This window comes from Malaclemys terrapin, chromosome 3 (genome assembly GCF_027887155.1).
Source record: "Malaclemys terrapin pileata isolate rMalTer1 chromosome 3, rMalTer1.hap1, whole genome shotgun sequence".
Classification (NCBI taxonomy): domain Eukaryota; kingdom Metazoa; phylum Chordata; order Testudines; family Emydidae; genus Malaclemys; species Malaclemys terrapin.
Genome location: NC_071507.1, coordinates 175,408,752 through 175,435,391, shown reverse-complemented (window position 1 = coordinate 175,435,391; position 26,640 = coordinate 175,408,752). Strand labels below are relative to the sequence as shown.

Sequence of the window (26,640 nt, the reverse complement as noted above, 5' to 3'; positions counted from 1 at the left end):
GGGATGTCAACTAACCTGCTTCACAGCAGCTCTGAGAGCATTAATCAGTTGATTTCTGTATAGAGTTTGGATGACGGTGCTTGCTAAGTATCACATTTAAATGCTCATGACAACTACAAACATACAATATCCTGTATTTAACTGTCACTATGCTCTTTCCCCTCTCTCATCCAAGGCACCTACTCACGCAATAAGGCAGTGCTGATACAGAGCTGTTACAAAACTGGAGTTATTTATTATTTGTTGACATAAGCACCTATAACGTGCCACGTACTTTCCAAACACAAACGAGTGCCTGGCCTCTGATCCAAACAACAGACAAAAGGAAAGAGGATAGTTTATAATGTCTGAGTAAAGTGGTCAAGGAGGTAAACATCCACAGTGAAATACTGCTTGATTATCCCAATTGCTTCCCCCCCTTTTTAGGTGGGGCATAAAATTAGTTGCTAGCTCTAGGTTAAAAAGTGCAGCACAGATCTTAATTCTCAGCTCAAAGGCTCTAACTGCTGCTCACACAAATTAAGAAAAACAAAACAAACATGTTTGACAGATAACCTGTAACTCCTTGATTTTTCACTTTTTACATATAAAAGAAGATGAAAGTCACACAAAGCCTGAAAAAACAGGATGAGAGAAATCAGAATGTCCTCCCTCCCAATCACAAACAGGGCATGGGGCAGCTCTGTAGCCTTTCCACAGACAGAATTCCAGCTCCTTGGCTATAATAGGGTGTATAATCCTGACACACCTATTACACAAGGATTTGTGACCACTGAACCTGTGTGTGACTGCAGATGTACCAGATAATTCCTCTCCTGTCACTGGCCACCCTGTAAGCCACATTCACCCTCCACATTGGGATATGTGAGCCTGGCTCTGGGAGATTTTCAGAGTGGGAGTTGCACAGGACCCTGTGTGCCTACCCAGAGTGCAGGGGTGCCATGGCATTGTTGCGCTTCCAATGCTTTGGGGACCTTCTGCAGTTCCCACACTTTTGAGTGAATTGTACTCTACTAAAGTCAACATAAAAAACAATGCCTCATCCTGACCCTGAGATATAATAAGGCTATATTTTTTATACACACATATAATAAAAAAGCAAACCAACCAGAGTACAGAAGATGCATTGGCATTGTGCTATTGTTGTCATCTGTTCCACGGGATATTCCCCAAGACAGAGTTTACAGGACACCAAAGGGTCAAGTACCAAGTCCCAGGTAGGCCTGTATCTTGCTGTAGTCATTGCAGAGCAGTCTGAAAAAAACAACAACAAACATGAAAAAATAAAACACTTCCATCACAACCTTACTACATTCCTGGGCAGTGCAAGGCCTTATTTTCCATATCCACTGCTGTCTATTAACTGTTAGGAAATTAAACACAGTAAATTATTATTATTATGTGTACTGCGGTAATGTACAACGTACTGTATTATGTGCATCTCAAAGATACAGCCCCACACCTGAGAGAACATAGGATCTAGATAGACAAAGGATAGATGACAAGTGCGGAAAAGGGATGTAACATACAAGCAAAGTGATCATGGGGATAGTAAGCAAGGAAACATCCCATTAGTTGCAGATTTCTCTTTGCTGGAAGTTACACACTAAACTCCAACCACCCCCCTTCCAGCCCACAATTCTGCCCTCATCTTTCTTCCACACGGTATATCAGCTTCCTTTCACCCTCATTTGATCCTCCACCCACATAAGGGCCTGATACAAAGCTCACTGAAGTCACTGGGGGCCAGATTTACAAAGGCATTTAAGTGCCTAATGGGATTTACAAGAGAACCTAAGAAAGTTAGGTGCCTAAGCCCCATTGAAGTCAGTGGGAGTTAGATGCCTAACTTGTTTTACGCAATCTCACTAGGTGGCTAACTATATCTTTAGGCGCCTACATACTTAAATTTTAAATCTGGCCCTGGAATCTTTCCACAAGCTTCAAGGGGATTCAGCTCTGGCCTTCCATGAACGAACAAGCATAGCACCACAGTGCAACAGTGCCAGAATTTCAATTAACTGCATGAGTTTATAACTCAGTCATAAAAGTTCACTTGTAGGTCATTCATTTAATTCTGATCCATTTGGGCAGTGACCAAAAATCTGGAGCAATTAGCTCTGGTGGCATGTATTAAACGAATGTGTGGCCCTATCCAATTCTCAGTGAGCAGTTAACCAAAAAAACCCACAAATAATTGCTTCTCACTGGCACCTCTATCAAATACCTCGAAAGACCAAGGACTAAATAACCCTCTTCGTCCTTAGAGGAGATCTTCCAGACCAGTGTTCAAGCACAGTGGTGAGGTAGCACAGGATAGGCTTTCATGGCTTTATCTATTTTCTGGCTAAAGAACTTGGAAATTCCAGGAAGTGTTAATGTACTTACTTTGGAAAAGGCTTTGCTCATGGCAGAAACGATCAGAGGCAAACAAACAATATTTCAGTTCAGCCATTGTTAAGTCACAGAAAAGTAGTAATTAACTGCAAATTCCACAAGGCTTTTGTGTATAGCTGTGATGTGCTGCTTATGCTGTTCAGCTGCAGACCCTGATCCATAAAGCGACACTCATATGGTTGAAAAATTAACAAAGTGAGGGCTATCAAATGCACATGAGCATTATTTTTCACAACAGTACTGCCCCGGACACCCTCATTTTTCCTCTTTAATTCATGCTTCAAAAGGCACCAAGTTGCGTTCACCTGTTCTCCTGGCTGAGGTAAATCCCTCTCTGAAAGTGCTTATTTAAAAAGAAAAGCCTGGTTCTCCCCTCTCGGGATACGTGCACTGCCTCTGTGCTGCATTATTAGAGCTGAATATGATGCAAATCATGATCTATCCAAAGAGACAGGCAGAGAAACCATTTGAAGTTGGGTGTTGTTTCCATTAAGAGCATCTGGTCATCGTTACAGTAGAGGTTCTGTAGCAGAGGCTGAGGCACAGGGATGCCTGAAGAACAGACATTCCTGATAGGAATCACCTTTGTGAATTGCTCAATATTCACTATGCCCACTCCTAAAGATGCACTGCATTGCAAGAACCAATATTTGCAGATATTTTTGTTCCTAGTACCAGCAGCAGGCTGATCACTTCACTGGTTTAATTTTAGAGTGATTTTAGAGAGAGAATCAGAATGGGCTAGTCCTCATCCATGCCCCAGTCTCCATTAGATACTGGGTACAGTCACTTCACACTCACTTAGATGAGACTGGAATGTAAAGCTAGATGTCATCAGGATACTGACCACACTGAGACCCACACTGCCTCACTAAATCCCCCTGCATGCAGGTTGGACAAATAAGATCCTGTGGAACCCCACAGGACACAGAGCTTAGGTCAGACAAACAGTTGCCTATTATTATCCAGAAAGAAAACATACCTGCTCAGAGTATACACTCAACAAAAGTACCTCAGCTCAAAGACCTGAGGACTCCAGATACTGCTGAGTGTGTTTCACCATATCAAGGAAGTTAGTTAACCTTCCAAAAAATGAGAGCTCCATAGAAGGCTGACAGAACTGGAGAGATTATCTACACTAGAAAATGGTTTCTTGAGCAAGCATCTACGTTATTTTTTTGCAAGATATACCAGTACTTTGTCTTCCCTCAGGGAAGCACTGACTGCTCCAAAAATGACCATAACTCTTCTACACTGGCTTTAACCAGGCAGGAGGCACATGGATGTATCTTACTCTGTATCTGTGGATTTCCCAACACCTCCAGAGCTTCAATAAGTATCAGAAGCTGAAACTCGGATTTTAGCACTCTGCAAAACTTGGTGTAAAGGCTTAGATAGAAACTCAAGCAGGAGGTGTCTTTTTTGTCCCAAAACAACCTACATACAGCGTTCAAAGAAATGTTTACAGTTGATACAAGTCTGTTGATATTTTTTTGCTACACTGCAGATACGATTCCCCGAAAGTTTACAAACTCACTGAAGAGAGCAGAACTTTTGATGTTAGCCCTCCGTCCGTTAGGGAAGCTTACTTAGGCTCTGTCTACACTGCAGCTGGGAGCGAGTCTCCCAGCCCAGCTTCCACACTAAAAACAGCAGTGTGGATGTTGCGGCTAGTCACCTGAGCGAGACCCTGGTCAGCCTGAGCTGCAACATCCACGCTGCTGTTTTTAGTCTGCTAGCTCAAGTGGAGCTAGAATGAGTCTGTCTACCCAGGCAGGGAGGCTTGCTCCCAGCAGTCACACAGACATAACCTTACAGACTCTAACCCACTAGAAAATGTCCTTTTAAAGTGGAGAGAAGGGCACAAAAAGCAGTATCCCATCATATTTATTTTTAGTGAAAACTGATGTAGCCAATGGAGGAGAAAAAACAATCTGGATTGCTACCTCTGAGCACTGACATGCTGTTTCAAAGAAGATATAAAAGTACTGGAGGACTGCATGGCATAATGGCTCAAAGTCACAATGCATGAGGTGTGCTGTGCAATCTGACTTGACACACTTTCTCTTTGAGTTCGGACATTTCCAGGTGCCTCAAACCAAAGTTTTGAATAATTTTAGCCAGTTTCCTTATTGTTTATCCCCACTGTATGCATTAGAGAAAAAAACATCAGCAAAAGTGATTTCTCCACACCAAACCCTAATTTACCTGGTACTGTTTACATTTACACACCGTTCCACGAAGCACTTGAGCTTGAATGATCACACACATATTTCTGTGTTTGTATTGGCACCACTTAAGAATGCACTTCACTAGGCAAATTTAGGCTCTTGTTCACTGGCATGTGTTGCTTATGGTAACAGATAGAAGGAAGTATGAGACAGCAGGCAGTAGGGAAAAGAGATGTACGTGAGTTAGGATGGACTTTCATGGCTCAGGAAGACCAAAATGCCATAGATTGTTGTGACATTTCCAGCCCACGCGGAAGGGATGGGTGTTTATGCAATTCAAACTAAAACCTTAAATAAATACACCAATCCATGCAAAATCTATGTTATGCAAATCTGAGGTTAGTCACTAGGGTGCATGGGCCTGGGGACAATTCCACCCCCCACACTTGTCTGTCCACTGTGTCCTTCCACACAGTCTTACTGTGATAGCTTCTCTCCTGCAGCTATAACTGGATTGAATGGTCTTCCTTTGTATTATCATCTCATGTGGGGACATCTCTTCTCCCTCAGCTATTCCTCTGTGACACTATGACACCTGTCTCAAGCAAGCACCCTAGGGGTCCAGCAGAAATTGGTTACCTAATACAATTGTTATTTAACTGATGGCCTCTTGAATTCAGTGGGACTCTAAAGATATAAGTAAGCAGAATTTGATAAGGTTCAGATGGCAGGCAGAGGGTGCCGCTATAGGCTTGCTTAGAGCACCTTTGACATACCAGCCTTCAGCCTGAGACAACAGGACCCACAACAATTGATGATAAACATCAAGTGCATTTATAATGCAATGATGTAAAACCAGTTAGTTGTTCCCATAGTCATTTCAAGAATCACTACTACTTAATGGCATTTTTTAACCAAGTATTAATTTCAGTTTCTCAATATATTACAGCATTTCACACTTGACTTCTCATCATTTTACGAACAGACATATATGAGAGTATTTGTCTTTACATCTTTCTCTTGGTCTTCTACAATCTTAATCCAAAGCTTCCAAAATGATTACCCATTGCAACCTGAATCTCTGCCAAGTTCTTACTATCATATTCTTAGTAAGGAAGTCTGGCACCCACTGGTAAGAAAATATCCACATTTATCTGTGGTGTAAAACCAAGAGCAAAGAAACCTGTCTACTTGTTAATGGAAAAATGTTTTCCAAATCCAGCGTTGTCTTTTTTTTCTGTTGGGAAGTATAGGATATTAAGCTCTTCAGGGTACAAGTTGCGGCCTTCTTTGTGCTTGCTTGGCACATTTGGGAAAATACCACAATATAAATAACAAATCACCACATCAAAATATCCCTACACGTAATAAGATAATTCAGCTACCAAAAACAACAGAAGCAGAGACAAAAGCATGTTCTGTCAAGATCCATTCACCAGAGTAATTCTTCCAGGGGATCCTAGCTACAGACAATTTAAGATTTCAGAGTGTGTTCCTAGGTCTTTTAGTGACACAGAATGTTGCTTACAGTAAGGGCAAGAAAAGTCTAAGCAGTTGGTCATCTGTTGCTGGGTGCCTAAATACCTGCTGGTTGAGTTGGGATTCCTAGAAAATGACCCTGTAAATATATTTCAAATGCACAGGAGTAAAGCCTTTTACCCAGTGTAGTAAGCTCTACCCACTGAATAGATTTTATCCCATTGCAAATTTAGACTATTATACATGTACTGTGAATTGTCAATTCAGTATGTGGTGCATGAGAGCTCCTCAGGTATTAACAGTAGTTTGCATAATTAAACCCTCATAAGGTGGATTGAAAACAAGAGTACACCTTGATCTTAAAATTCACCTCCAGATTTCTACTGCAGTTGATGGCAGTTTCATGTACACATCTGAGCAAAATTTGGTCCACATCATTGGGCAGTGAATTTGTAAGACATGCCAGCATGATGTTTCCTCTTCTGGAATAGCCTTATATTGAATGCTGGGAAAAGAGATCATCATGAGCAGTGATGTATTCACTTTGCTGAGTGATCCAGAAGCTATTCAGAGCTATCCCCTCACATATAATCAGTAAGCTGAGTCACAGCTATCTGATTGTGTAAATTACCAACCATGCTCTGCACATCGCTACCTGGAAATGAAATCAGTCCCAAGAGTGACTCACTGACTCTTTAGAGTTCTGTTCATGTAGCATGACTATTTAAACACCAATGTATTTACATTCAGAAGGGAGAAAAACACCCTCTCATCCAACCTAATATTTACTTTCATTATTTCTATGCAACACCCAATGACCCAAAGCAACATAATGAAGATAAAATGGCTTTCTGTAGCACTCCTTGCCTTTGGGCAATTCTTTCTACTTGTTATGTGATGATAAATGGCAATATTAATTTACTGATAAAATAAGCCATAATGTTTCAAGATCTCTAAAAAGCAGAGGGGATTGTGTATGGAATGAGGGAGGAATGAAGCGGATGCCCACCTGCATAAATCTCAAATAATTAATGCAATAAGAATTTCTAAAGTACATCGTCACTGTAGTGAAGGATGAAAACATTATCTACTATCTACATAGCACTGCATTGACAGCAATTGTAATGTTCCATATGACTAACTGGAAAAAAAATATGATTGCAAGGTAGTATAATGGATTATATTGAACTACAGGTATATTTATATTGGTGGGCCAACTCACCAGCCAGTGCTACAAATAAAGCTCCCACAGCAGCAAAATTTCAGGCTCTTTTTATAGGGGTGGGTTTATTTCTCAAAACAGTCCAACACAAATCAAACAGATAAATTGGGTTCTGTTGCCTGGCCTTTTTCCAGCTCCTTTACCTTGACCCAGGGTCTTCTACAGGATCTCTCTCACAGCTGAGCAGCTTAATGGCCTTTTGTCTAAGGACCAGGTAACCTGCCAGCCTGAACCCTGGCCTCAGACCCATTACCTGGGAGGCAGCTAGTCAGTCACAAGTAGGGCTAAGCCCTCTGCCTTTAATGAGTCATCCCACACTGTGACTGTGCTTGACACTACTTATTAACACAGAATCTCATCCAGCTCCCATTGACGTCAATGGAAATAACCCCATTGATTTAAATAGGATATGAATCAGGCCCTTAAAGTGTGGTTCTTATCACTGATGTCCTTTTTCATTGAAGTGGCCCTTGCTATTATTCTCTCTCTGTCAGACTGCTGTAATGCACATTAAACTGTTCCAAATATCACTTCTAGGTGCAGAAAAAAAGATGCCATTTATAAAGCAGGATCTTCTGTATGGAGGACATTACGCCTGTGCTGTGTGATCTGCACTCACTGACAACTGACTTCTGGGTGAAGTTTTAGTTAATGGCTTTGACTTACAAAGGCCTAAATTGTTTCGATTCTCCCTATATTTGAAACTGCTTCATTCCTCACATGATTCTACGCCCGTCCGTAACTGCCAGCCAAGGTGTTTAAGTTAGCCGGACACTGGTTTACAACAGGGAGGGTGGTTGTAGCGTTGTCATCAGTGAGGGCTCCTGGACTCTGAATTTTACTTCCCTCTTTGGTCCACCATAACCTGGATGTAATGCTCCCTTCATCTGTTTCACCAGGCTTTTCCAGGGATTTGAAGTAGAGTTGTACTGCTGACACCTGGGAGAACTCGTCAAAGCACAGAGGTAATCTGTAAATTTGTTTAAAATTATTGGTTTTAATTGTGTGTGTGTGTGTGCGCGCGCGCACACGCACGCACATGCGCCAGGAGACTTCTGACTGGGTTATTTAAAAACTCTAAATAAAATAAAGAATTATACCATCTTTGCATCCATCTGCTGTGGACTGTAAGCCTATAAAAGCAGACATGCGACTCAGGAATTATAGCTATCCTAGAAACTTACATGCCTTCCTCACCCCCATCACAGTAGTATCTGGCCTCCTCAGAATCTTTATCACCCCAAGACCCCTGCAAGGCAGGAAGTACTATTATCCCCATTCTATCATTGGGGTACTGAGGCAGATGGCCAGATTTGATTTCAATGGGACTTAGGTACTTACCCTGCTCAGGTTACTGGGGTTTCCAAACCTGACACCTATCTGCATCAGCAGCATTTAAGTACCTTTGTAAAAAACTTGCTGGGATGGTTCTCAGGGCACCCAGGACCAGGAGTCACCTTGTTACTCCCTGTCCCCAGTGTGAGGGAGTCTTGCCTGTGGTAACTGGGTGTCAGCTCCCTAACCCCACCAGACTTCGGCCACTCAAGCACTCTCTGGGCTATGCCAGCCCTATCTTTGCCATGCAGATTAACAATAGGTGAACCCTAGTCCTCGACTCCTTTTGAATCATTCCCCTAGGACAGTGGTTCCCAAACTGGGGTTCGTGAACCCCTGGGGGTTCGTGAAATGTTACAGGGGGTTCTTGGGGAAAAATTCCCTAATAGCGGACAGAGCTGTCCCTACGGACCTCAGGCAGCACTGGGTCAGCAGCCCGGAGCCCCTGGACTTCTAAGAGCTAAGCAGATCAAAGCAAGCATATCTATCACACTCAGGAGATTTAAACTTCAAGACTCCTTATAGGAAAGGGAGGTGGATATTTTTTGCTATTTTTAAAATTAAATTGGCAGCTAGTATTGTTTTAAAAATTATTATGAAGAACAAGTTTAAGCTTTGCTGTAACATGCATTGTTTGCCTGGACTGCTCAAGACCTGAATGCTTGTGTAGGAAGAACTCTTTGAGTTGGCTTCTTAAATACCTTCATGCTGTTTCACATCTGATACTCCTTGATGAAACATAGGAGCCTTGTTGTATAACAGGCTTATTCAAAGTGATACAAGCTACAAAAGTGAGATCTTGGAAGAGTGTTGCCATTTTCATAATGTCATAAAAATACTGTAATGATAAATAATAATTAATAATAAATAGTGTGTAATAAGCATGTCATAAAAACAAATTTCATATTTCCGAGATCACTGCTTTTACAGTTTATACTCAGGTAAAGGAGAAAATCCCTGGAAATATTCATTTTTAGGAGGGGGTTCGCGAGACTAGACATTTTAGTGAAAGGGGTTCACAGGTTGTTAAAGTTTGGGAACCAGTGCCCTAGGATATCCAGTACCTAACACTGGCTAATCACGGAAACACCAGATCCTCTGCTCGCAAAGGAGCAATATACCCCAATTTACTAGTTTTATCTTCACACACACACACACACACACACACACACACACACCCTCTCCCATATAACACACAGGACTTGTGAGTTATTATAATAAAACAAACATAGGTTTATTTAAGAAAGAATAGAGAGCTAAATAGAAACAAAACAGAGTGATGAAAACAAATGATTAAAATACAAAACAAACCATAAAACATTAACTTGGTTCTTCATAGTTACTTTTCCTGTTTAATCAAATAGGTTCTCTCTCCGCCCCACGCCCTCCAAAATTCAGTCTGTTACATAGCTGACTAGCCCCACAGGAACCAGGATCCAGTTTTTCCATGAGAACATTCTGTGACGTTGTGCAGTCTATATGGTTTTATAAAAACATAATAAGAAGTGAATATAATGTAACTGGAATATGCTTCATGCAAAAGGTCTCTTGTAAGGTATCATTATAAAGCTTATAATCTACTGAGTGTGATCATCCTATTTGTATAAATATACCACTCTTGTATCTAAAACTAGAAATATTAAATATAACTCTGAGGGCCTATTGTAATTATGCAAAGTGTGGGCCATTAATAGTGGTTTGGAACCTTGATGACTCCCATTAACCAAGACGATTGTCTGCAGATGGCTGTGTTTACCTGTTAGTCTTCCTGTATATGTGTGTGCTGGCAAGTGGGTAATGAAGTCTTGCAGTGACATGTGATCATGTCACCTGAACTGGAATCCATCTTTAACCTGGTGCTTTTCCAGTGGTGGTGTGGTGGGAACCCAGAGGGATAAAGGGTTCCCGCCTTATGCAAAAAAGATATACAAAGGGGTGGAAGAGAACAAAGTGAGGAGAGGCGCCATCATGAAGAATCCCCTAGCTACCACCTAAGCTGGAACAAGAGCTGTACCAGGGGAAAGAATTGTGCCCAGGCCTGGAAGGTGTCCAGTCTGAGAAAAAAAAAAAAAAAAACTTACTGAAGCATCTCTGAGGGTGAGATTATCTCTATTCAGTTTGATTAGACATAGATTTGCGCGTTTTATTTTATTTTGCTTGGTGACTTTCTTTGTTCTGTCTGTTACTACTTGGAACCACTTAAATCCTACTGTCTGTATTTAATAAAATCACTTTCTACTTAGTAATTAACTCAGAGTATGTATTAATACCTTTGGGAGCAAACAACTGTGCATATCTCTCTACCAGTGTTATAGAGGGCGAACAATTTATGAGTTTACTCTGCATAAGCTTTATACAGGGTAAAACGGATTTATTTGGGTTTAGACCCCACTGGGAGTTGGGCATCTGAGTGCCAAAGACAAGCACACTTCTGTGAGCTGTTTTCAGGTAAACTTGCAGCTTTGGGGCAAGTTGTTCAGACCCAGGGGCTGTGTTGGAGCAAACGGGAGTGTCTGGCTCAGCAAGACAGGGTGCTGGAGTCCTGAGCTAGCAGGGAAAACAGGAATAGAAGTAGTCTTGGTACATTAGGTGGCAGCTCCCAAGGGGGTTTCTGTGATCCATTCCTGCTCCCCAAGATGTGAAAGGATTTAGATGGTCTTTCCCCCTCCTCTGTTATTATGAATAAAGACAAGGGGCTTTTTCAGTGACAGGGTGAACCTCTGTCTAATGCAATGTTTCCTTTTCACCTCCAAGTGGTTTCAATTTTTTGCATTTCTCTCTGATGGTTTTCCATTGATAGTCTTGGGATGGAGCAAGGCTAGACAATTGAGCCTTGTATTACATCACCGGCTAAATAGGGAGGGGTGACAATTCCCTCCTGCATGAATGGGCCATCACCGAAACATCAAGTTACAAGCTTTCTGTAGACATCTTATGTTACCTTGATGGATAAATACCCTGCAAGACATGTTTGGGGTTGTAAGTTTGTCTGGTGTGAGATGAGAGTTGTTTACAAAGAACAGGGAACCTTTGATCAAGGAGCTTCTGTGGATATATCTACACAGGGATGAAAGACCCTCAGCACAGCCACCGCTGGCCTGGGTCAGCGGACTTGGGTTCGGGCTGTGAGGCTGAAAAAAAATCACAACATAGACACTTGGGCTCCATCTGGAGCCCGAATTCTGGGATGCTCCACCCTTGCAGGGTCCCAGAGCTCGGGCTCCAACACAAGCACCTACACTGCAATTTTTTTCAGCCCTGGAGACTGAGCCCTGCGAGCCCGAGTTAGCTGCTCCATGCCAGGTGTGGGGTTTTTTAATCCCTGTGTAGACATAGCCTGTGTCACACTTGCCCAAGGTGACCAGGCATTCTTCCTATTTTGAGCACCCAATGTGCACACAAATTGCTTCCAAAAAGTGAAAGCCTGATTCTCTCACCATTACCCATATAGATTCCAAGGCCAGAAGGGACCACTGTTATCTATTCTGACCTCCTGTATAGCCCAGGCCATAGAACTTCCCCAAAATAGTTCCTAGAGCCAATGTTTTAGAAAAAACATCCCATCTTGATTTAAAAATGGTCAGTGATGGAGAATCCACCATAATCCTTGGTAAATTGTTCCAATGGTTAATTACTCTCACAGTTAATAACTTACACTTTAATTCCAGTCCAAATTTGTCTAGCTTCAACTTCCAGCCATTGGATCATGTCATATCTTTGCTAGACTGAAGAGTCAATTATTAAATATTTGTTCCCCATGTAGACACTTATAGACTGTAATCAAGTCACACCTTACCCTTCTCTTTGTTAAACTAAATAGACTCAAGGAGCTCAATCTATCATAAGGCATGTTTTCTAATTCTTCAATCATTCCCGTTGCACTTCTCTGAACCCTCTCCAATTTATCAAAATCCTTCTTGAATTGTGGATATCAGAACTGGACAGAGTATTCCAGCAGTGGTCAAATACTAATCCATAAGCATTCAAGATAATTTTCTTCTGAGTTACGAGCAACTCAGAAAGAGGTAATGCCATTTTTGACAGAGTGTCACTCCCCATCCCGTTTTGCCCATTCGATCCTTCGTAAATAGGTTTTAACCACTGATTTTAACATTCTAACAACAGTGCGAATCATACCACCAGGTTTCAGTAATACCACCTATATCAAATGCATGCTCATAAATGAGCAATTCCAATAATTCCAATTCCTCGTTAGTTCTGCCAATTCTATACTTAACTCAGCAGAGGCTTGGGATTGCTACCTGAGCTTGGAGCCAAGGGAGAGAGTGGGTCGAAGGTTTGGTGACTAACCCATCTCTGCCAGTGCCAGAACGACTACATAGCTATTTTTAGTGTATTAGTGAAAGCGTTTCTAGCACAAGTCTATCTACTTGGATGAGAGACTCGCGCTCACCTGTAATGCAGCTGGACCGACCCTTGAGCCTAACAAAACAAAAGTGTGCAGCTTCGAGTATAAACTATAATGGAGATACAACAAGCCAAAGAGAGAGTTAGGAAAACATTCAAGAAGTGAAGATCTACTTTTTTGAGTGCTTGATTCTCACATGCCATTTGTCTAACTTTTTTTCTGAGACATTTGAGGTTAATATTATCCTAGTACAAATTGAGACATGTAAAATTTCATGCACATTGGTTTAGTTACGGCACAGCTGGGGAAAAGATTTAAAAATTGGGATTATAATGGAAAGCACCTACTAACTATGAAACTATAAAAGTCCCCTCCCTCAAACACATCAGAACAAAAAAGAAGAGACATTATGTAGACAAATATAAAAAATAAAATAAATGCAGACTTAAAATTTCTGCAATACTGCCCTCCAGTTTTGATTGACATGTGTACAAATAAATGTGCCAAAGAAGTCTTTAGAAAGACTATCCCAAAAGCTTGATGCATGTGGCCTACTACCCCAGTGTGTAGGAAGCAATCCCTGGTAAGTGAAAGGTCCTGTGATTTATTGTACACCACCCATTTATGCAAATAAAGAAATAAATACAAAGTCATTAGGGAAAAAACACACTTTCTGGCCTTTATGCATCTTCCTGAGTCTACATACAGCTCCATGGCCTGTGCTGCTTCTTATAGCTCTGCCACGCAACAGCAGTATGCAAGAAACAAGATTCTGGCTTGTTTCACAGCTGTTATTCAGAGTGAGTGAGTGTGAGAGAGTGAGTGAGTGAGTGTGTAATGGGCAGAAAGGGAGGGAGAAGAATGCAGTGGCCTGGGATGGCTCCCTGATAAAAATCCCTGCACCATCCCCAGCTCCCACCAGCTGAGTGTGGGTCCTGGGCTGAACACCAGGGCACTGTCCAAAAAGTTCATTGGTGCTCCCCCCACTCCTCCATTTTTTCAAATAAATCTACGGCTAGAAAGGTTAGCAGCGAGAGAGATAATGGGGAACTGCTCCTTCTCTGTGAAAACCCTAACCCAGACAATCACCCTTCTCACTGGGAGAGATAGTGAGACTCCCTGGGCTCAGCTGCCAACAATATACAAGAGGCCCCCAACCAGCTACCTTATTCACAGATTGAGACCAGAAGGGACCCTGCGTAACACAGGCGACAGAACCCCACCCAGTAATTTCTCTATCAAGCTCATCATTCAGTTGGAGCTACTGCATGACGCATTCTCTACTAATGAAAGCACGGCCACCACTAAGAAATCCACATGCCTATGAGAGATCAGCCTTGGGATGAAGAACAGCTGGCTCAAGCTGAACCCAGGCAAGATTGAAGTGATACTGGTCAGGAGGGACATACTGCTTTGAAGAACTTAGACACTATCCTCCACCTCCAACTGGAGACACACAGTACCCCCTTTATCAAAGAGGTGTGGTGTGGAGCCTCAAAGCCTGGTTTCATTTTCTCTAAGCTTGGACGACCAGGTACCACTGTTTAAAAATACCTTCCTTCTCCTCCAACTCACTAAGAAACGTTCTCTCTTTCTCCTGGACGAGGACCTGGCCAGTGATCCATGCATGGGCCACCTCCAGGTGGATTACTATAACTTACTGTATTTGAAGCTAAGGGAAGAGATGATGCATAGGCTCCAGCTGGTACAGAATGCAGTTGGCCCCTTCTCCCTGGCTCAGGCTGCTGTAAGCTCATCAGACCTGTGCTCAAATCCCCGGCTCCCAGCCAGCTATTGATAGCCATTTAAGGTCTTGGCCCTATTCATCACAACAATGAATAGCTCAAACCCTAGCTACACTAAAAACTGAATTTCAATCTACAAACCACTGTGGCAGCTGCATTCCTCTGGGACAACGTGCAGTTCAAAGAAGCCCAGGACAAAAGGCAGGAGAGCTGCAGACACTGCCTTCTCTGTTGAGGGGGATCTGGCTATGGAACAGTCTTCCAGAAGACAGACTTCAGGAAACACCACAAAACCTTTTACAAAAAGGCCTTTTCACCATAGAAAGAATGGCACAACACGGACACTCCCACTACCCAAATGTCCTCCCCTCTCTCCCCCAAGCAACCCATACCTGAGAAACCCTACCCTAAAACACAGCTTTTCACCTCAAAAAGGGAGAAGTGCCAGGGACTCCTTGAAGTCCAATAGGGACTTCACAATTATGATTATTGGGTCACAGTATAAAATACTAGCAAGAGGGGCTAAGTTTATTTGTAAAGAGCTCTCATCTCAGACCTGACAAACTCACTGCATGAAACACACCTTACAGGATATTTATCCAGGAATAATAACATCTACAGAAAGCTCATGGCTTGTCAAGATTGAAAATCATTGTAAGATGTATATGCAGATAATATTTATGGAGTAATGTATTTATACTGAAAGTATGCTTTATAAATTGGAGTACAAATTAGTCACCGGGAGAATATGTCTTGGAGACGACCCATTCAACCAAGAGGGAGTGGTCATCCAACCCTAGTTAGAGGGCAAGGTATCATAAGGTTCTATTGTCTACCCTGGCCACATCTTAGAACAGTAAATAGATAACTGTCAGAGATGATGGCAAAAAAAAAAAATCAAACCCACTAGAAAAGAAAAGAAACTCTGGAACAAGGCAGGGGTTCTCCTTGCCTGTGAGTAGAAACAAAAGACAGTTTTCAGTATAAACACAGATTAGGGAAAGGCTGTGTATCCATTCAAGGAGGAATACCACAGGTGGGAGAGGGAATGCTTTCATGAACATTTGGATCCTGGTTGTTGTGAAACCAGACAGCTCTGTAATGGACTGAACGTTGGTGGGGGGGGGGGGGTGTAGCCTACTTTATTAGATAGGAAAGGTAACCAGTGATAAGAGTAGACCCAAGTTCACATTTTATTATTTTGTTTTGGGCTGTAACCACCAGTTTCCACCACTTTCTCTCACTTCTAGGTAAATCTTTATTCTTTCTTAAATAAACCTACTTTTGTCTTATAAGGAGTGCTCACAAGTGCTGTGTGGTTTATAGGGGCAGTGGTTTAAGGCAAAACTGGTAAACTCGGGTACACTGCCCCTTGGGGGCAGAGGCACTGGAATTTCTGTGAGTAGCCAGTGTCAGGGGCTGGATCTCACAAGGGAGCAATTCAAGGGGACTGAGGTGCACCTGTTGTTAACCTGCAAGGGGAAAGAAGAGCTGGCATAAGTCCTTGACTGCCTGAAGGACTGGCAACATCAGGGAGCTGACACCCAGCTACCACAAGCAAGACTCCCCTGGCTAGTGGAAGGGGGTAACAAGTTGACTCACAGTTCTGAGTACCACAAGAACTGTCACAGTGCCTCAGAAGCTTTCCAAGCTCTGTGATGCATATCAAACAGCAGCCATGACCTATTAGATTTTACATTTAATAATGCTATAATTAGCTAACCAATAATCTATAAACAAATGGCTCCACCATAGAGACAGCAACCTGCAGTAATAAACCTTTCAGATCAGGAGCAGAAATTCAAAATTAATGGAGCCAGTGTAATGACCACAGAAACAAGGAGGCTTGGCCCAACTATTAGCAGCATGAGACTGAACTCTGCTGACAGTCGAATATAAATCAAAGCAGAATGATGTAATCTTTCCTGAAGGGAGTTAAGATATGAATAAACATCTCAGCAGATGCTCAAGAAATCATCGGCAACAATCTGGAAACATTCTTCCAAGTAAAAGAGAAACATCTTGCTTCCTTTTTTTTTTTTTTAATATATATATTAATATATATATATATATATATATATATTCAAAACACAAGTTCTGATTGTTGTTTCTGAACTATTTTCCCAGCTGAGTGTGGTAGGATTATGTTTCTATCACACAAAAGGAGGCAATTACACTAAGCTTTCATATTTATAAAGGTTTTCTACTGTTTATAGCCACCAGCCTTGAAAACATGATTCACATTCAAAGTCGTGACAAAAAAGGTACACAGTTAGAGCTCATTGGTTTACAAAGAAAGCTCAAGTTGTACTTAAAAAACCAAGTTCCAATTGAGTAGAAATAGCCAGCAGATATTATTTATTATCTGTACTGAGGTAGCACCTTACCTCTCTCAAATTATAGACCAGAACCCCACTGAACTAGACACTGATCCAATACATAATAAAAAGCCAGTTCCTGGCCTGAGGCATTTACAATCTAAGTTAAATAAGAGAGACATAGTAAAGGACTCAAAATTGCACCAAAATCAAAACTCTGTGAGACAACGTACTGACACAGAGGACATTACATATCCTGATTTTTGTGTGTGCTTGTGGTGGTGGCAGTCACAGGGATGGGGACATGGACAAGTCCCCCATGCTCTTTGAGATACAAGGGCTCCAGTTTTAGTTGTCATTTTGGGTTCAGGAATTTTCTACTAAGCATGCCCTGTTGAAAATCTGCCTCTCTATTCCCTCTCCCGTCTTTCCTGGAGTATATTTTCCTCCCCTCTTTCCTGCTTCCTCCTATTTCCTCTTGGCCCCTGGATTTACAAGGAGCAGCGTTCCTGTATTATAGCAATAACCTACCAAGCAACAGTTTCAAACTGTAACATATGACAAGGACTTTCTTCTTGTCAATTTCAGGCTCTTAGGAAAGTAACTGCCATGCATACACAATGGCCAAATAGCTCTAAATCTGAGTTCTGTGTTTTTTCTCAGTTGGCAAGAAGAGGAAAACCTGGGAAGCTTGAAGCTAGGCAATATATTTAAAGCCACGACAGACCCTTATTCAAAAAACACAAAAGTGTGCAAAGGAAAGGGTTTGGAGTCCTGAGATGTAGTCTTGGCTCAGATTTCCTCTGTCACCTTGGAAAAGTCATTTAACCCTTTTTGCTCAGTTTCCCGATGTCTAAAACAGAATCAAAATACTTAACTACCAGAGGTATAGTGAAACTTACTCAATGTGTGTAAAGGGACTTTAAAAACCTCAGCTGAAAGATTCAAAGTACATTTTTTAAAAATCCTCATTTTCTGCTACTTGAGTGCTAGCAATGAACCCACATCATAGTTGCATGGAGATATTAATAATGTGGGTGACAACCTAAACAGCTTCAGATGCTTCATAGTCTCTTAAAGTGGATACTTCTGCAGCAGAAAATAACCTTAACCACAGCAAGCAGAAACCCTGTTAATTTGGCTGTAACCTGTGGTCTCCAATTCCTGCCACTCCTGTGGGTACCCAGACTTTCTCAATTTCCCCTTGCTAACTGCAGCCAAAATCCTTGCAGCACCTTATCGGAAGGAGCATCTTTCTGAACCACTATCTTTGACTAAGCGCTCCAAGGACAGGCAGGGCAGAAAAGGTGGGGGAGTTGCGTTGTATGTAAGAGAGGAGTATGACTGCTCAAAGCTCCGGTATGAAACTGCAGAAAAACCTGAGAGTCTCTGGATAAAGTGGAGAAGTGTGAGCAACAAGGGTGATGTCGTGGTTGGAGTCTGCTATAGACCACCAGACCAGGGGGATGAGGTGGACGAGGCTTTCTTCTGGCAACTAGCAGAAGTTGCTAGATCGGAGGCCCTGGTTCTCATGGGAGACTTTAATCACCCTGATATCTGCTGGGAGAGCAATACAGCGGTGCACAGACAATCCAGGAAGTTTTTGGAAAGTGTAGGGGACAATTTCCTGGTGCAAGTGCTGGAGGAACCAACGAGGGGCAGAGCTTTTCTTGACCTGCTGCTCACAAACAGGGAAGAATTAGTAGGGGAAGCAAAAGTGGACGGGAACCTGGGAGGCAGTGACTATGAGATGGTCGAGTTCAGGATCCTGACACAAGGAAGAAAGGAGAACAGCAGAATACGGACCCTGGACTTCAGAAAAGCAGACTTTGACTCCCTCAGGAAACAGATAGGCGGGATCCCGTAGGAGAACAACATGAAGGGCAAAGGGGTCCAGGAGAGCTGGCTGTATTTTAAAGAATCCTTATTGCGGTTGCAGGAACAAACCATCCCGATGTGTAGAAAGAATAGTAAATATGGCAGGCGACCAGCTTGGCTAAACAGTGAAATCCTTGCTGATCTTAAACACAAAAAAGAAGCTTACAAGAAGTGGAAGATTGGACAAATGACTAGGGAGGAGTATAAAAATATTGCTCAGGCATGCAGGAGTGAAATCAGGAAGGCCAAATCACACTTGGAGTTGCAGCTAGCAAGAGATGTTAAGAGTAACAAGAAGGGTTTCTTCAGGTATGTTAGCAACAAGAAGAAAATTAAGGAAAGTGTGGGCCCCTTACTGAATGAGGGAGGCAACCTAGTGACCGAGGATGTGGAAAAAGCTAATGAACGCAATGCTTTTTTTGCCTCTGTCTTCACGAACAAGGTCAGCTCCCAGACTGCTGCACTGGGCAGCACAATATGGGGCGAAGGTGACCAGCCCTCTGTGGAGAAAGAAGTGGTTCGGGACTATTTAGAAAAACTGGACGTGCACAAGTCCATGGGGCCGGACGCGCTGCATCCGAGGGTGCTAAAGGAGTTGGCGGATGAGATTGCAGAGCTATTAGCCATTATTTTTGAAAACTCATGGCGATCGGGTGAGGTCCCAGATGACTGGAAAAAGGCTAATGTAGTGCCCATCTTTAAAAAAGGGAAGAAGGAGGATCCGGGGAACTACAGGCCAGTCAGCCTCACCTCAGTCCCTGGAAAAATCATGGAGCAGGTCCTCAAGGAATCAATTATGAAACACTTAGAGGAGAAGAAAGTGATCAGGAACAGTCAGCATGGATTCACCAAGGGGAAGTCGTGCCTGACTAACCTAATTGCCTTCTCTGATGAGATAACTGGCTCTGTGGATGAGGGGAAAGCAGTGGATGCGTTATTCCTTGACTTTAGTAAAGCTTTTGATACAGTCTCCCACAGTATTCTTGCCACCAAGTTAAAGAAGTATGGGCTGGATGAATGGACTGTAAGGTGGATAGAAAGCTGGCTAGATCGTCGGGCTCAATGGGTAGTGATCAATGGCTCCATGTCTAGTTGGCAGCCGGTTTCAAGCGGAGTGCCCCAAGGGTCGGTCCTGGGGCCGGTTTTGTTTAATATCTTTATTAATGATCTGGAGGATGGTGTGGACTGCATTCTCAGCAAGTTTGCAGATGACATTAAACTAGGAGGCGTGGTAGATACACTAGTGGGTAGGGATCAGATACAGAGGGACCTAGACAAATTAGAGGATTGGGCCAAAAAAAGCCTGATGAGGTTCAACAAGGACAAGTGCAGAGTCCTGCACTTAGGACGGAAGAACCGCATGCACTGCTACAGCCTAGGGACCGAATGGCTAGGTAGCAGTTCTGCAGAAAAAGACCTAGGGGTCACAGTGGACGAGAAGCTGGATAAGAGTCAACAGTGTGCTCTTGTTGCCAAGAAGGCTAATGGCATTTTGGGCTGTATAAGTAGGGGCATTGCCAGCAGATCGAGGAATGTGATCGTTCCCCTTTATTCGACATTGGTGAGGCCTCATCTGGAGTACTGTGTCCAGTTTTGGGCCCCACACTACAAGAAGGATGTGGAAAAATTGGAAAGAGTCCAGCGGAGGGCAACAAAAATGATTAGGGGTCTAGAGCACATGACTTATGAGGAGAGGCTGAGGGAACTGGGATTGTTTAGTCTCCAGAAGAGAAGAATGAGGGGGGATTTGATAGCAGCCTTCAACTACCTGAAGGGGGGTTCCAAAGAGGATGGAGCTCGGCTGTTCTCAGTGGTGGCAGATGACAGAACAAGGAGCAATGGTCTCAAGTTGCAGTGGGGAAGGTGTAGGTTGGATATTAGGAAACACTATTCCACTAAGAGGGTGGTGAAGCACTGGAATGCGTTACCTAGGGAGGTGGTGGAGTCTCCTTCCTTGGAGGTTTTTAAGGCCCGGCTTGACAAAGCCCTGGCTGGGATGATTTAGTTGGGAATTGGTCCTGCTTTGAGCAGGGGGTAGGACTAGATGACCTCTTGAGGTCTCTTCCAACCCTGATATTCTATGAAGTCTTTTGCCCCAATTCTATCACCAGAGATTTAAATTTTCCTTGTCTTGGAGAACAATCCCACTAGGTTCGCCCCATTGACAGGCTGAGGGTATGTTAAGGAAAGCAATGTTTATTAGAAGAAGGCAAGTAAAAAAGCAAAATGACTGTATGCCGTAAGGCTTGTCAGAAAATGTCGTCAATACACAGGGGAAGAGAGAGGGACATTCATGAAAAATAGTGTGTGTGTTTTTCTCCAGCCAGCTTTAGTAAGCATTATAAAATCATAACTAATCCAAGGACTCGGTAACATTGATCAACCCCACCAGTGGAGTCTCTCTGCAGTAACAATCACGGAGCCATTACACTTCTTCTGGCCATTGCAGCACTGTAAGAACTATCTTGTCTCTCCCCAACCTCTTCTAAAATCTTGACCAAAAATGGAAGACTAGATCCATGTCAAATGCTGGACAGACTGTCAGCATTAATAACTGACTTCAGAAGTGAAGGCTGTGCACATGGCTCCATCAGACCAATCTGCATTCTGCATAGCAGCAAAAGCCCAGAAATGCCCTGTTAGACTTCAGCAGCCAGAGACGGCATGGATCCAATCCACAAGTTGTGGGGCACAAATTCTCCCATCACAGCCAGAAGCTCAGCAAATGACACTGTTCAGACCAACTTGCAAGGGTAGAAGCAAATAACCTCTTCTTTTCCTCCTCCACAGCCACAGCGTAAGAGTTTCTAAAACCTTTGTGCCACAATCATTTGGCTTTAGCATGAGACTGATGCTACTTGGGGACTCCAACTATTTTTTCATGCAGTATGGCAGCAAATAAAGCCAATCAAGTTTAGGCTTGAATGTACTGTACAGGTCATCACATCAGAGATCAACAAGATCATAGCCTCTGATCTGAGGCACTGAGGAAACCTCAAGCAGATCCTGCCCAGACATGCTCCCTGTGGGGCAGCTAGCATTGTCAGTGACATCAGCTGCTCCTTCAGTTTCAGTTACTCTCTTTAGGCTGAAGATTGCCAAATTTACCACCTCATCCCCTCATCCATTGCTTATTTCCCCCTCTCCAAATGTCTCTTTCACATCTCTTGCTAGATGATATCAGGGATTATTCCATGTATAACATGGCCAAACCACTGCTTCTGCCTCTCATCTCCATCACCTACGGTAACTTCACTGTTCTTCCAGCAACCCAAGCTTGCAGACTCAGAGAGAAACCAAATATGGAACTCACGTTCTCGTCCCCACCCCATCCTGTGACTTATTTTTCTATATACCCTCTCTAAAGTTGATCCATTTCTCTTCCTTATCATCTTCTCTGCACAAAGTGCTGCTGCTAAAATTCCTTCCCACGCTGATCATGTCATCCTCCAATTCCTCTTACTTCATTAGTCATCTTTCTCCTTTTCTGAGTCCAGTTCCAGTTTCTCAGCCTCACATTCAAAGACTTGCACAACAATGGCATTCAAAATCGCTGGGTGTATCAGTCAATTATGTGTCGCAGGTTATGTCGTCCTGCCTTCGCCATATGGGGAAAGTCAGACTGTCCCACCAGAAGACTGCTCTGGAAGGAATCTTCCCTTCAGGGAATAGTCCTGAGAATTTTGTTTTCCCTTTGTTAGTCCACTAGTGTGAATTTTAATTCTATTATGGCACTGTTAATGACTCAGCCACACTGGCCTCCAGAACAGACTGGCGTTTGGTCCCAAATCTCCTTTTGCATGTTTCAGAATTACATGTTCCAAGGAGAAATTGCTTTTGGTACAGTATCAAGAAACTTCCTCTCTAAACCATGAGACATTCAACCAGTCTATACTTGGACAACTGAAATTACACATTATTATGGCAGAAAGGCCTTAAATAGTTGTCTTGCTAAAATGCTGTCACCGTATGACAGAACAGCCAGACAGATTACAGATATTGTAGTCAAACCACGATTATCTGTCGCTCTCCTATAGTTGAGGTTAAAACCAGCTTTCCGTTTAAAACTTGGCTCTTCTAAGTGCTCTAAAAGCCACACGGTTATCTGGACTGCTTCGAAATTTGGTGGGTCTCATAGGGGCACAGGGCAGTTAGGATCCACATTCAGGGCTATTTGATCAATGGGTTCTCCAGACACAGTCTCTCTCAAAAAAACAGCTTTTTTGAAGTTGATAGATTCTGGCAACCTATTTTTGCTCACAGATAGAGATCAAGGCAGGGCCCAGGGTTACCCTAAGAGAATGCATGGCACCCACCAGACCTTTGGGAAAAATCAAATTAAAGCCTTCTTTGAAACAGATTTTGCTTCTCCACTTAGGCACGCTAAGACTCATGAGCCTAATGGGTACCTAACTGATTATATTTAGCATGTCCACACAGAGGAGTTAACAGGACTGCTAGCCTTCAAAGTTCCACACCAGATGGATAGTTCAAGGGGATAAGCATTAGTCCCTTGAACTTGACAGTGTCAGGCGTTGTCTACACTGGCACTTTGTCAGCAAAACTTTTGTTGTTCAGGGGCATTAAAAAAAACTCCCCCCTGAATGACAAAAGTTTTACTGATGAAAAGCACCAGTGTGGACAGCGCTTTGTCAGCAGGAGCGCTCTCCTGCCGACAAAGCCGTTGCCACTCGTAGGGGGTGGAAGCTTTTTGTTGGCAGGAGAGCTCTCTCCTGCCAACAAACAGCAGCTACATTGCGTGCCTTTTAGCGGCGCAGCTGTAACAGCAGAAGCCATGTCGCTAAAAGCCTTGTAGTGTAGCCATAGCTTCAGTTAAAGAGAGTCCCAGAAATTTGGGAAAGGGTGGATGGCATAATGCAAAAACCTGTCTCTGTAAGGGGGATTTATTTTGGGGGAATGTATTTGTAAAAGATAACTGAATGCTTGCTGGCAGGGGAGGGGCATTTTAGGGGTGGAGAAGTGGGGAAATAAGTGTGAGGAGTTTGAGGCTGCATGGAAGGTAGGAGGATAAATGGGACTGGGTGATAGGGGTGGTGAGAATGGTTCGGGGTCTCAGGTAAGGGACACATGGGGTTGAGTGGCAGTGGAACTGGGGGAGAATAGGGGCAGAGGTACCTGTCAGATCCACATTTTCCCCTTCAGTGTGCGCGCCAGGATCTCAGGGATATGAGCCCCTGTCCCCATCCCACTTGTGAGCTGGGATCTTGGGGTGCTGCCTCCAGGGGTTTCTGAGCCCCACTCCCTGCCCCTGTGCGTGTCAGGATCTGGGTCCTAATGCTCAAGGGGGGAATGCATGAGCTTTGTTCCCTGTCCCACTTCATGCGAGCTGAGATAAGGAGGAGATTTGCCTCTCTGGAGATGTCTGAACCCCATTCCCTACCCCCTCATCTGTGTTTCAGGATCTGGGGGACCCCTGCCCATCAGTGGAGATCTGACCCCCCCCCCCCCGCTCTATGTCCCCCCCCTTATGTGAGCCAGGTTCTGGAGAGGACATGCCTTGCCTCTCTGGACATCTGACCTCCACTCTCTGCCCCCATGTGTGTGCCATGATCTGGGGTCCCTGCCTCCCATGTTCCCCTCATGAGAGCCCATTCTCAGCTTGTCTTTCTGGGGAGGTCTGAGCCCCAGGGCTTGTCTACACTGGCACTTTACAGCACTGCAACTTTCTCGCTCAGGGGTATTAACCCCCCCGCCAAGTGCAGCAAGTTTCAGTGCTGTAAAGCGCCAGTGTAGACAGGGCTGGCCCTGGACGCCGACCTCCAGTCCTGGTCGCACAGCATTTGGCTCCGGTGGGTGCTGGCCCAGGACGCAGACTCCTAGCCCTGGCTGTGCAGCAGTAGGCGCGGACCCCGATCCCTGGCCACAACGCAGCAGGTGCCGGCTCCAGGTGCCAACCCCCAGCTGCATGGCAGCTGGTCCTAATCCTTGGCCCTGGGTGCCAATTCCCAGCACTGGCCATGCAGCTGCAGGCACCGACCCTGGGCTCCAGTGGGTGCTGGCCCAAGGCACTGACCCCCAGCTCTAGGCACCAATCCACAGACCCAACCACACGATGGCAGGGCCATCATCCATCCATCATCCCTGGCCTCTGCTGCTTCACCCCCCAACCCCTCCATCCATCCTCCCTGCCTCACTCCCCACCTCTCCATCCAGATCTTAACTTGCCAGAACTTGCGGTGAAAAGTGATATTAAACATACAAATATCACTTTTCACAGCATTTTTTTATTATTGAGTACGCAAAAAAAACCCTACATAAATAAATTACAATGAACTGGGCGTGTATACATGCATATTTATTTGTTTTTCCTAAAGTTAACTGAGTATTTTAGTGTAAGCAGAGTCAGGATGAGCTCTACCCTGACATCTGGTGGTGAATTATGGCGAGTGTGGAAAAGAACTCCAGGGGCTGATCTGGTTTGCATAGGCACACCCACTCGCCTGGCATGAAACAACAGCAACTCAAAGTGGTTACTTTGGCTGGTGTGGGATCCCCAGTTTCTCTGTTATCGGGGCAGGAAGAATAAAGTTTTGTTACCCTGATTCTGTGAATCAAGGCCAGTGGAACTGTTGTATGACAGAAGGACTGAGGGAGTCCTTCACCATTACCTAAGTAGCACTTGCTTGACAAGGGGCATGGGTTACAAAACCCAGTGAAGGGAGAGAGGATGGGGTCAGGTATTTATATCTGATGGTATGGGCCCTCTTTGAGGGTTTGAAACACCAATTGCACTACCTCCTCTCTCCACTGTTGAATGTCAGAGCTAACTTTGATTCCATTAGGAGTCTAGTTACAGGCTGCTGAGCTGAATTCACTTTGGACAAATGGTGCACTAGCACTGGGACTCCCCTACTATATAATATACTTGAGCTGAAATTGCTAAGAGCTGAAATCACAAAAGAGCTAAAGTTATTAAGAGCTGAGATCACTGAGACTGTGTTAACTAGTGGGGGAGCCTGAAGCTATATTGCTAAGCGGCTGGCGGAGCAGCTAGCAGAGTGGAGCCTCACAGGGACGGTTGGAGTGGAGCTGAGCGACTCACAGGTCGGTGAGCAGGGCGGAGCGGCTGGAGAAGCAGCGAGCAGAGCAGAGCAGAGTGGAGTCTTGTGGGAGCGGCCCAAGGAACAGCTGAAGTGGAGCAGAGCTGAGCGGCTCACAGGTCGGTGAGCAGAGCGGAGCAGCTGCCAGAGCAGTTCGTGGATGGCGGGAGCGGCTCACGGGACAGCTGGTGGAGTGGAGCAGCTCATGGAGAAGGCTGCGGTGGAACCCCACGGAGAGGCAGCCAGTCGGCCTCGGATCACGTAAGGTGCCCCTTAACACCCTGCATGCCTGCCTTCCCCCCCCCCCCCCCGCTTGAACTCTGGGGCTGCACTGACCAGGGACAGAGACTTTGGGGGGTTGTTGGACTTTTGGGACTTTGGTGATCCTTGGGTTGCTGGACCCAAGAGACTTTGGGGTTGTTGGACTTTTGGGATCTTGGTGATTCTTGGGTTGCTGGTTTCAAGAACCAAAGGGAAAGGACACAGCCCAATTTGCTGGGGTGGGTTTTTGCTCATGAAGCCTGTTTGTGTTGTTTTTCCAATTTAATGCTGATGTCGTTTACCTCATGTTATTAAACATTTTCTGTTACACTCAGACTCCGTGCTTGCGAGAGGGGAAGTATTGCCTCCTAGAGGCGCCCAGGGGGTGGTATGTAATTGTCCCA

At 44.1% G+C, this 26,640-nt stretch overlaps 1 protein-coding gene across 4 annotated transcripts in view; it reads right to left on the bottom strand.

Moving 5' to 3' along the window:
* The window catches only part of RNF144A (ring finger protein 144A), a 101,773-nt gene that overhangs the window by 34,382 nt on the left and 40,751 nt on the right, over window positions 1-26,640 (bottom strand). For all 4 annotated transcript variants that reach the window (XM_054023453.1, XM_054023456.1, XM_054023455.1 and 1 more), the window contains exon 2: window positions 1,109-1,254. In XM_054023453.1, coding sequence (XP_053879428.1) covers window positions 1,109-1,254 — 146 coding nt within the window. The remainder of the gene's footprint in view (window positions 1-1,108; window positions 1,255-26,640) is intronic.